At 50.0% G+C, this 12,164-nt stretch overlaps 1 protein-coding gene across 1 annotated transcript; it reads right to left on the minus strand.

The window, feature by feature from the left end:
- Positions 1–719: 719 nt before the first annotated feature.
- Positions 720–11,813, minus strand: LOC122158451 (paired box protein Pax-5; the record flags this gene model as incomplete). Its single annotated transcript, XM_042815128.1, has 5 exons — positions 11,780–11,813; positions 10,608–10,773; positions 6,481–6,678; positions 1,977–2,041; positions 720–848 (listed from the first exon to the last, which is right to left on the minus strand). Coding segments are annotated over exons 1-5 (592 nt in total), but the record flags the coding sequence as incomplete, so codon positions are not given.
- Positions 11,814–12,164: the final 351 nt, after the last annotated feature.

The raw sequence follows: 12,164 nt of genomic DNA on the forward strand, positions 1-12,164 counted from the left end.
ATTGCTTTCTCCTGTGCTTGGCAATCCTTGGCAAACAACCTCTTCTCTCCTCCTTCACAACCCCTGGGGCCACTTCTGCGCTCTGTAGGGGCCTCTGCCTCTCCTCAGAGGCACAGATGGGACCTCTGCATGCACAAGGCCAGCAGGAGGCTCTCCAAAAGAGTTGGAGCAGGTTACACAGGTGCCCAAAGGCAAGAAGCAGGAGCTCAATCTTCTGTAGAGCAGGATGGTGGCACGGCAGAACAGCATGCATGGCCTCCCTGCGAGCAGCACTGTCCCCAGCCAGCAACCAACATCTCCCATGCCTTCACACACGTCACTCTACTGACGATTTTCTGTCTCTTTGTGTTTAGGGACACTTCCCTGGCTTTTATTTTATTCACTTTATTTATTTATTTATTTATTTATTTATTTCAATTTCAGGTGTCTTCAGAACCCATACGAGGAGAATTCCCCTCCCTTTCACTGCTGGCAGGGAGATGCCACGTCAGCTGGGAGGAGGCGATCAAAAGCAGTGACACATCCTCTGCCCCCCTTTCTATAGCAGTGCTGTTCTGCAGGAGGCTGCACAAGGACCCCAGGCTGGGCTGCTGCCCCCAAACCAGGCATAGTCCATCACTGGCAGCCCTGCCTCGGCCCTGCCAGCCCCACATGTCCAGCACACCTGAGGGGGCCCACCTCACCAGCTCAGTGCCCCAGGAGAAAACAGCTGCCATTACCTTCATCACGCTTGCGCTTGTTGCTCTCGGTGCCAGGAGAGGCGATGCCCAGGATCCCACTGATGGAGTAGGACGAGCCAGCAGAGTCAGTGCTGACAGAGGACACCTGGGTCACGGAGCCTGTGGAGGCTGCAAGGCAAGGACAAGAGGTCAGAGCACAGGATGGCACCAGCACCAGCCTGAAAGGAAAACCACGTGTCACCAGAATGGGAGGCCAGCAAAGGCTTTGAGCGGCAGCAGCCACTCAGGCCCCTGGGCAGATGGCTCTGGGGGCACAGAGAGAGGACAGTGTGTGAGCGGTCTTTCCCAGCACTGTGGGCACACCGATGCTGCACTGAGCCTGCAGCCCAGCACACAGCATCAAACCCCTGTGGGACACGGGGTGACGTGGGTGACAGGTGGCTGAGAGGCTCTGAGGCTCCCCGAAATAAAATATGAAGTAAATTCATTTTGCTCTGACTTTTTCTCCATGAGAAGCAGCCTCTAGGCTAACAAAGTGGAATGATGCTGCTCAGCCTCCTCAGAGATCATGTTGGCACTTCCAAGCCCATGCTGTCACACTGTTGGAGGATGTCTGTGTGAGCACAGAGCCTGCCTTGGCTAACAGAGGCCAGCGGGGGAATGCCCATTCTGCAGCACGGAGACACGGAGCAGCTGAGGCACGCACAGCACATGCCTGGCTGTGGCAGATCTCCCTGCAGAAAGCCAGGACGCTCCTCTGGATACAGCCCCTCCGGCACTGGCTCCTGGCTGAGCATTGCTGCTCTCCTCCTGAATTGAAGTTTTGGGAAGTTTTGCTACCCATTGGCTCGAGAGCGCAAAGTGCACAAAGAATTATGGAAGGGATGGGTGATAGATGAAAAAAAACACATTCAGAACTACTTACTGACTAATGATGCAGAAAACGTTATGAATAAGTATCCCTTTCTTGATTTATTACTTTAATTATCTGACATTCTATAGACCCCCACTAGTGGGGGGTTGGTTTAGATTTCAATTTTCTGTCTCACAGTGAAAGCTATTTATCATAATAATCACTAAAATTCAAAACCTTTTAGCAGTATTTATAAAATTCCTTTACTATGTTCAGTCCTTGGAGAATGACAAAGAAGGTGCATTAGCACGTGTGCTGAAGTGTTTTATGCAGAATTATCTGTCCATAAGAATGATTAAAAGTTCTTTAGAATATTTGTAATCCATTATGCTTTTTCTTTTTTTTTTTTTTCTTTTTTTTTAATATAGAAAAGTTTTTCTCACCTATGCTGTGACTGGAGGCTGGGACTTGCTGATTGGGTGGCTGCTGCACCTTGGTCCGTATGATCCTGTTTGTAGTTGAAAAGAAGTAACTTCTTAGTATTAACCATCAATTACAGGGGACATCATACACTGTTTTGTCACTCAGGGATATCCACAGCAACACAAAAAAATTACTCCTGTGCGCTGTGTGCAGACCCAGGGCCATATCTGTGCTTCCAGCCCATGCCATTAGGAACATTTGGATAACTGACTCCTGCACGCTCCCTGAGATCCTGCAGTTTGGTGCTTCAGTCCTTGTGAGGTCACAGTCCTTAATGCCTAAGAAAGAAACGTTTTTAGCTGCTTGGGCACCCAGAGGCCTAATGTCTCATCTCCAGGGAGCTGGACACCCCACCAGACTGCAGCCTGGGCTGCCTGAACACCTTTGTAAGTCTGTTCCTAAGCCACCCTGGCTACTATGCCCACACGTCTAAAGAACCCGGTACCACTGAAAAGATTATGCTTAACCAAATTAATACTAAAAACAAAAAAGTGCTGGATTAAATGCTAATCTTAAAAGCTGGATAACCACATTGCCATTGCTGGGGACAGCCTCTGCTCTGAGCTATAATGATGTAAATCAGGAACCGTTCAAAGAAGCAGAAACAACAAAAGGCATGTGTTGTGCTGCAGGACAAAGGGGAGTTGCTAAGAAGTGCTCTATCAAATGCTCACCTGCCGACACGCTGCTAGAAAAGAAAAGACGTGGTCTGAAGCCGCTCCAGGGATTACACAGCTCGTCTGTGGAATCAAAATGTGCTTGAGAGAGGCACACTCCTCAGACGCATCACACGTCTCTGTTCTGTGCACCGTTTACGCAGCAGTAATGCTGTGGTAAGCATTTCTCTGTGTTTACCTAGCAAACTCCTTTACCATTTCTGCCTGCCTTGAATTTGGAAGAGGGGAGAATGGGAGGGGAGCTGCGAGAGGTCTGTCAGGGTGACGCTCAAAAGCAAGTTACCACCGGGCAGCCAGGACCCGAGCAAAGCACTCTGCAGTTGGGCATCCCCTGACTTAGCAATGGATCTCTTGCTTCTTCCTGCCCTTCGTGGGACAAAGCAGCCACTTGCATGTGGGAGCTACAGGCAGTCCGGCAACTAAGAGAGGGGGCATGGACACTGAAGATGTCCACGGTCCTTGTATGAGCAAGACTAGAGCACCCTGCCCTAGCCTTCCTTCGTGCTCCAGCAAAGGAAGGGTGTCTGAGGCCTTCTGACACAAAGAACTCTTCATCTCTGGAGAGACCAGGGACTGGAGCATGTCAAAGCAGCTGGGCAGCTTATTTGAGCAAAGCTAATCATAATGATTAATTAAGCCTTAGTCGTATGGAGTTGCTCCTGCTGCAGAGGATTGGCCCACTATTAATATTAATTAATGTTACTAATTAATAACAGTAGTTATTATTCACTCATATAAGATGGCAGCAACTCAAATTCATCTGCTGAAATGTACCCTCCATAGCAGGGATGTGCTACCCGTGATCCATCACGATGGCTCTGCAGTGCACCACTCTGTCCCCTCAGTCTCCCAGCAGCGACAGCACCTCTCCTGAAGACACCAGCATAGCCCTGGGCATCACCTTCCTCCACACAGCAGAAGCAGAACTGGTGGAACACCACTGCAGGTCTGTCCTGCCCTGTACTGCATAGGCTGTTCAGGAGTCTCAGGGCTGGGTCAACTGGCCTCCACCAAGATGGCAAACATCTTGAGTGGCTCCTGGTGAGGATTCACTTCATCAGCCAGAAGGCAACATTGGCTTTCCACCATAGGGCTGAAGAAGGCATTGTGCCTTCAGAGTAGGAGTTCCTGCCCTCAATGTGCGACAGTGCTATCCATGAAGCCTTGATGTGTGTAAGGACAGACCCCACCAAATGTGCCACAGAAATAAAAGGAGTTGCCATTCAAGCCGAGTGTTTGAACATAATTTCCATGACCTTGTCACAACGGTTCAGTTTGGGTTTTCAAGATATTCTCTGAGACTGGCAAAAGCAATTCTAAACAGACTGACTCTCAAAGACCATGTGCATTTCACACAGGGCTTCACATCTTCAAAAAAAAGGAAGGTTCTTAAGCAGAGTTGCAAGCAGATGAGAAAGAATGAGATTTCCACCCAAATAACTTGGCAATAGGTCATTAAACATCATCTCTGATGCAGTGCCAATGAGTGTGTGGACATTGCCAATGTAGAAACATTTGAGGATGCAGCAGAAGGCAGACAATGGAAAACGGATCAAAATACAACTGGAACGTATATAGTCCCACTGCATTCCCAAGCTACTACTGCTTTTTTTGGTGGGCTTTTGGACAAAGCTTGAGCAATCGCTACATAGACAAAGTGCTACTCATAGCAGCAGCCATGCTTCTGACACAACAGGACTTGAGCTGACTTTTATGAAAGCAAAGATCCACAGAACTACAGAACTGCCAAATATGCTGTGTTTTAAGGGACCCACAAAGATCACCAAGTTTACCCTTTGTTATCTGCAAACGGCCACAATGGGATTTTCCTTCACTTTTCGTGGTGTCCATACCATGCCTCAAATTGTTTTTTGGACTGAAAATGCCATGTCCCTGGGGGTCCTGGTGGATGACAGGCTGGCAGTGAGCCAGCAGTGTGCTCTGGTGGCCAAGAAGGCAATGGGTTCCTGGGGTGCATTAAAAGGAGCATGGCCAGCGGGGCAAGGGAGGTGATCCTCCCCCTTTGCTCTGCTCTGGTCAGGCCTCACCTGGAGTATTTTGTCCAGTTCTGTACTCCCTGGTACAAAACAGACAGGGATCTCCTGGAGACAGTCCAACAGAAGGCCATGAGGATGCTAAAGGGCCTGGAGCATCTCCCCTGTGAGGAAAGTTTGGGTGACCTGGTTCTGTTCAGCCTCGAGGAAAGAAGACTGAGAAGGGATCTGATTAATGTTTATGAATATCTGAGGTGCGGGAGTCCGAAGGACACGGCCAGCCTCTTGTCAGCGGTCAGTGGGGACAGGAGAAGGGGAAATGGCCGTAAAGTGGAGCACGGGAAGTTCTGCACGCATATGAGAAGGAAGTTCTTCACGGCAAGGATGGCAGAGCTCTGGAACAGGCTGCCCAGGGAGGCTGTGGCTTCTCCTTGTCTGGAGATATTTCAAACCCGCCTGGACGCCCACCTGCAGCCTGCTTTAGGAGCCTGTTTTGCAGAGGGTTGGACTCAGTGATCTCTGGGGGTCCTTCCAGCCCCTGCAATTCTATGATTCTGTGATTCTGTATCTGTAACATTACTGAATGATGTTTTGGAGCCTAAGTTAGACAAGAACTTCCAGTCAGTAGCAAAGGCTGAGCCAACTGACCCATTTTTGCCCTTAACCATATTGATGGATAGCTCAGTTCAGTAAGACAGAGACAATACTCTGCACTGCTGCTGGGGAAGCCACTCCTGCTGCTCAAGCTGGAGCTCCATGAATGCAAATCAGGTCAGGATAGTCAATGAAAGAGCACTGCATCAGTCTACTTCATGTCCATGGACTCAGGTGGGACTTTACAGATATCTGTAAGGACTCATAGGATTTGCACAAAATCGTGCAAGTGAGAAATATCTCAGAAGAGCAGTGAAGCCAAAACCTGGTAGGAAGCATACTCCCAAGAGAAAATAAAAGGGTTCTGTTTACTGGTGTGCAGGAGGGTGATGAAGTGCTCTCCTTCCAAGTGTTAATCCCTTATTGTCAGACCAGGAAGACTGGAGACAAAACAGAGTATTTCTCTGTGCTTTTTCAGTGACAGCCTTAGACAATCCTTGACTGGGATGGAAGCAGATCAGCATAGCTTCAGAACTGCAAGTGAGGCCGGTGCTGCCTCACCATGCCAGGACAGATCTCACACACATGGGAACAAGGCTTCAAATGAGATTTTCCTGCACTGACACACAGGAATTCAAGGCGACTCAAGCAATTCCATTCAGCACGCGGATGCTACTAAACCACATTTCCCTGTTATATTCGTGCTGACAGTACCAGGCAGCAGCCAGCATGATTCTGAGCCAGGTTCAGCAATACTCGGTAGGTGACAGGAAGACCTTGAGAGCCGTGCTTTGGGTCCACTTCTCCAGCAACACAGGGCCAGTCTTCCTCCGGGTGACCACCAGCACCCAACGCAGCTGGGTTCTCTGAGCAGAGGCATTTCCCACTGAGTGGGATCCACCAAACACAAATCTTTACCAGCAAGAACTGCAAGTCACGAACAGGAGAATGGAAAGGGCAGAAAGGAAGCAAAGGCCAATGGCACAACCTGGCTGCTGCTGGGGAACGCTGATGGTTGTGATGCTTTCACCAGCAGAGTGGCCCCATGGCTGCTCCACAACCCTAAATGTGGCATTTAAACGCACACAGACTGCATTTTAGATAGACAGCACAACACATCCTGGCTTCCGCTAGCAGATGAGGATCCGCTGACCGCATTTCCTAGGAAAGCCCCTTCCCGAGACGGCACAAATCCTCACCTGTTAATTGAACTGACGCTGGGCACGGTGTCGTTATCACACACTCGCTCCGCGAGGAGTCTATCCCTGATCTCCCAGGCAAACATGGTGGGATTTTGGCGTTTGTACTCTGCAATTTTTTCGACAACTTTGGGTGTGGCGACCTTTGGTTTTGATCCTCCAATCACTCCAGGCTTAATGCTCCCGGTTTCATAATACCTGGGACAACATCCAAAGCAAATCTTCAGTTATCGCAGGCAGACAGAAGGCACGCTTCGAGATTTGTAGAGAACATAATTTCAAGGTAACCAAACCCCAGCAAATCCTAAGATACATCTTCACTTTCACGTACACATTTTCTGCCTATGTAGTGCTTTATCACCTAATAGATTAACTTATAGTAATTGGAACTGGGCCGTAGGAGGGAACAGATATTTTCTCATAACAGAAAGACAAAAGAAACAATGCAAGATTAAAGGGCGTGCTGGTATCCAAAATTAACTGAAAATGTGTGTAATTAATCAGAGGTTCTGGCAATAACAGAAACAAATCTCACCGAAGACCATTTTTTGCAGTAAATTCTTGTATCTAAGGAAATGCTCTGTCACCAACATCTACAACTTGTTAGCATTTCATCGTGAAGCGAGGGCATGAGATCATCTTTTATTTGCACATTAGCAGCTAATATGCTGGCATGCCTTTTCCACATTTTGTGGCTTTAATATGCATGCTATTGCTTTAATAGTTAATGTTTTTCATAACAGATATATTTTTAGTATGATTCTTCCAGTAGTTCAGATGAGAAATGTTAAGGAAAGGGGAGTTCTTGGCATTCCCAATGGGCTCAGCTGGTTTGGGGGTTTGTTTTTCTGACCAGCTCTGCAATCCTTCCTCACAGATGTGATTTCTACTTGTGCAAACAGTTCTGCTGATGTCATACAAGCAAAGCAGGTAGGATGGAGTCCTGACACTGACCAAAATATGCCAGATGGATGTTTTTTTGCATGCAAATCACAGGCACAACTGCTTTTAGCAGGACTGCAACAAATCATGGTAGTTGAGCTCCTCAGCCCCACACATTTCTCTCTTTTAATAAGGAAAGCTTTGAAAATGCTGTTAAAAATGTTGTGTCTGATCCACTCAGGAGCAGGAGGGAGACGATGAGTGAAATCATGCTGAGCACCCAGGGAGCACAACACACACAGTGTTCTCAGGGTTGTGCACTTTTTGCTGTCCTGTGAATTTTGTTGATGAAACACAAATCTGCAGTCTCTGCAGCCATTGTCTGAGCTGCCCCTTCCAGCCAGCAACCACTGAGCTGTGCTCCCTTACAGTCTCAACTCACCCACTGATCGCTCTGTGCCCTTATTTCTCATAAGGAGCTCTGAAAAGACTCTCAGATAAGAACAGCACGTTTGTTTTTGTTTTTGTTTTAATCAGCCTATTTTCTCTGCAGTTACTTGACATAACCATTATATCCAAAATAATGATGATAATAATAATAAATTCTGAACTATTTCCAGCACAGCAGAACACAGACAGGCTGCACAGCCAAAGTCTGTCTGACTGTAACATACAACAGTGCTCATCAGATTTCTGCCAGGCTGCTGGCTCTGTCTTTCAGGGAGAGCTCTGTGCGCAGGTCCTGCACAGGGCTGGCACTGCAACGTTTGTGCATGTTTGCAAACATTCTGGGTGCAGATGCAGACTGTCTCAGCAGCCATTCAGGCAATATTAGTAATGGGCAGCTTTAAGTGTCAAAGACAGATCAACCCTTGAGACATTCCTAAACCCAGCCCAGCAACATGCTTTAGTGCAACAGGGGTACAGTTAAGCTGCTCTCCCATTTAGTTTCCAGAGGACCGTAAGATGGTACACTTGGACAACAAACCTCCCTAACCCTTGCATCCCTGGTTTCATCCCCTGTTCTGGTGGCATCTTTCTGCTAAGAAAGGACATGGAGAAAAGCTGTGCAGCGCACGATGGTGCAACAGAATGCTGTTTCCTCAGTCCATTTCCTCAGTACCAGCCATCACCGCAGATGGGACAACATGCTTTGGTGTTTTCCTGCCACACTGCCCTACTGCTCCCATGCACGATGTCCCACGGTTCAGCCCTGCTGCTGGGGACAGCCCAGGTGGCCATGATGTAGGACAGGAATATGCAGTGATCCAGACAGGGACAACACAGTGCCAAGCATCCAAACCACTACCTGCCAACCTGCCCCAGCTGCCTCGAGCTTCACAGCAATGCACACATGCTCAGAGCAGGTTGCTCTCACACCCAGAGCCTGCTCTCACACTCAGCCTGCAGTCACCATGGGTGCCCAGTGCACGGTGATACTTCTGTCGTTGCCTTCTGCCCACACAGACAATCCATCGAGAAGCAGCAGAAGGCAAAGGAGGGCTGCATGGAGCACCCATCCCAGCTCCACTCTGGGGCCAGGCTTGCTGCAGCAGCCACATCCTATTCACAAAAGGCCCAGGGGCTCCAGGCTGAGTCCCATCACGACGTGCCGAGGGGCAATGTGCTTCACAGGGATCCTCAGTTTTCACACACACGCACAGAGTTCCAATTACAGTGACATTTTGCCCACTGTAATTATTAGTTATGAAAATAATGAGGTATGAAATTACGATTTAGTTTTGACAACTTTAATGGCAAAGCTTTGGAGCTCCACTATCTGCTCTATGCTGCAGATGTGCCCAGTGATAAATTTGTTCCAACCTGCAGCACTAAAACCACCACACTCTGTGCCCATCAACACATTGTCCATTCTTCAGTACACCAGTCCTGATGGGGCTGTTTGGACACTCACAGCACCAAGCAAAGCCTCCCCACCACACCTGGAACAGAGGCCTCCAGGGCACAGGCACAGTGCTCCAGAGAGGCAGAGCCCATGGCAGGCTCATGGGAAGCCCAAGGGAAGCTCCATCTCTAAGGGTAAAGCTGTTGGTGTTTCTACAGCCACTCCAGCATCAGCCCAGAGGGAGGCATGCAGCCAGCACCACAGTGCCTCTGTGCAGCTGAGGCGCAGGACTGAGAGTGGAAGCATGGTGCGGCAGCTTGCTCCTCCAGCAGCACTCCATGCAGGGCATGCAGATAGCACCCGGCAGCTATAAGCTGGCTGCAGATAACAGCACGTTGTGGGGACAAGAATGCTGCCATCTATGAAACCAGGGGCCCATGACTACACCAATCACGTTTGCTTCTGAGCACTTAAGTGACTGAGAGATCACAAACGCTGCTAATCTGAGCCGGATCCCATGCTACCAAAAAGTGCTTTGACAGCCTCTGCATCTATTTAATGGTCAGTGAGGGAAATTGGTCAAAAAGTGGGAAACGGAGGGCACACGTACAAACAGTAAAATGTTAAGCAACAAAGCTAACTGTTAAAGTTTAGTAAATATCTCAGAAAGCAACTGTTTGAAATTATCAAACAAAATGCATCATGAGAAAAAAATACATGTAAATATATAATCCATGGGTAGCTCCAAATTTTGCACATAATGCGTATGTTTATGCACATGATGTTCATGTTTGTATGGTGCTTGCAGCATTCTTAAACAGAATCGGTTTCATCTTTTAAACCAAAACCAGGAAATACCACAGACTTGGGGAGTAATGCACTGTCACCACACTGATCTGAGCAACCTCGATCTGAACGGAAAGTTATTTCCAAAATCCCACCATCTAAGGCTGTTCATAGAGTTCCTGGTACTCCGTGCTCTCATGTTCCAGCACAGGAGTAGGAGTGGGCACAAACTGAGCAGTGGGGTGGATTTCTGAGAGAGCTGTGTGTGAGCAGGCAGGTGTCACATCCCGGCCACGCAGAGCGGTGGAACCGCCCAGAGGAAGTCTTCTCCAGCACACAGCGTGGTGACTTCTGTTCCACCTCTGCTCCCTCGTGCTGGAACAACCGCTGGGTTCCCACGTGCTCAGAGCAGACAGGTGTGGGATGCATGCTGTGCACGGCAGAGCTGGCCCATGTGGCACAGCGCGCTTTGCATTAGCGTTGCCCGTTAGAGGCTGTGCGAGGGGCAAAGCATACAAAGCGCTCCTCTTTTCCACGTGGGCCTGGCAAAACCCGGAGCGGCCATCGCGAGTCCCGAACCCACTTGGGCCCGGAACGCCCTCCCGCTGCGTACCTGCCGAGTATTTTGCTGACGCAGCCGTGGCTGACGCGGAGCTGCCTGGAGATGTCGCACGGCCTCACCCCCTGGTGCGCCAGCTCCACGATCCGCTGCCGGACGACGTCGGGCAGGGGGCGGCCATTCACAAAAACGCCCCCCAGCTGGTTCACACCTCCGTGTCCTGCAACACACGGGGAGGGGAAGGGGCAGGAGAAGAGCGGCTCGGTCAGAGGCGGGACGCGTTTCCTAGTGGCCGCCCTCGGCGCCGGCAGAGCCGCCCGGGCCACGCTGCGTTCCCTCCGGCGCGGAAGCGGCCGCGCTCCCCGCAGCCCCGCACCCCCTTTTACGCCGCGCAACGCGGGGGGTCCGCAGCCCTCCGCTGGGGAAAAGGCAGCGGGAGCTCAGCGAGAGTCCCGGCCCGGCCGTGGGGACATCGCTCCTCCGAGCGCCGCGCGGCCCGGGGCTCCTACAGCCCTGCGATCGCTGCTTGTTCGGGGTCTCTGGAATTAAACGCGTCGGGTTTTTTTGTTGTTGGTGGTGGTTTTTTTTGTTTGTTTGTTTGTTTTTTGGGGGGAGGGGAAGCGGGTTGTTGGTTGTGTTTGTTTGGGTTTTTTTTCCTCCAAATTGCTGAAGTTAATCGAGAGTGAAAAACAGTGGCTTCAGCCGTAACAATTTATGGCGCTCTTAGGTAGCGTTACCATCCCACAAATGAAACGTGAGCGCCGAGCCGAGCCCGGCGCGCCGCTCGTCTTGCAGCAGGTTGGCACTGCTCTCCTTAGCGAGGTGCCCGGCGGGACACGGGGCCCGCTCAGACAAAGTAGGGGAGCTGCGTAAAACCCGTGAACGTGAAGGCAGCACTCCGTCCGCCAAGTGAGAAAATGCAATTAGCCCTCGTGGCGCTAACCATCAGAATTACTCAGGCTGCGGAGTGGGGAAATTGAAAACAAACAATGCGGGCAGCGCGGGTGACGATGCTGGAACAAAAATAAAAGAAAATCTCCCTGTTTGCACAGGGAACCCGAACGGTCCCGAATAAATTGACAAGTCAAATGCCTCCACGGAGTTAAAAAATAAAAAAACAATAAAAATAAAAATTAAAAAAAGAATTAATAAAAAAAGTAAAGAATAAAAAGCTACTTTTATTTTAATTTTTAAGTCATTTCTCCGTTGCTATATTGATGTCAAACTTTGCCAACGCCTTCCAAAGCTGTCAAGGCACATAATTAATCCACGTGAGATGCGTGATTGCTGCAACCTGCGGGGCGAGGGCAGCTCCGCCTGTACCGGCGGTGGAAGCGTCCCATCCCCGCGGCCAGGCCGAGCCCTGGATGTGCCACCAGCCGTGTCCAGAGCGGAGTGGGGCACCGCGGCGGCCCGGGAACTGCAGCAACTCCGGGAGGGCCGGGAACTGCTGCCCGACCGAGCTGGGAGAGAAACGCAGCGCTTCAGCGAGGGCAAAACGTGGGGTCAACATCTCAACGTGGAAATGAGTGGGACCCCGAGCTCGGCACCTATCGGCGGCTTTCGATATAAGAAATCAGAGGCAATGTGCTCAGTGCCAGTGATGAAAAT

This window comes from Centrocercus urophasianus, unplaced genomic scaffold (genome assembly GCF_019232065.1).
Source record: "Centrocercus urophasianus isolate 14NV4802_14NV808 unplaced genomic scaffold, USGS_Curo_1.0 seq_140, whole genome shotgun sequence".
In the NCBI taxonomy this organism is placed as follows: domain Eukaryota; kingdom Metazoa; phylum Chordata; class Aves; order Galliformes; family Phasianidae; genus Centrocercus; species Centrocercus urophasianus.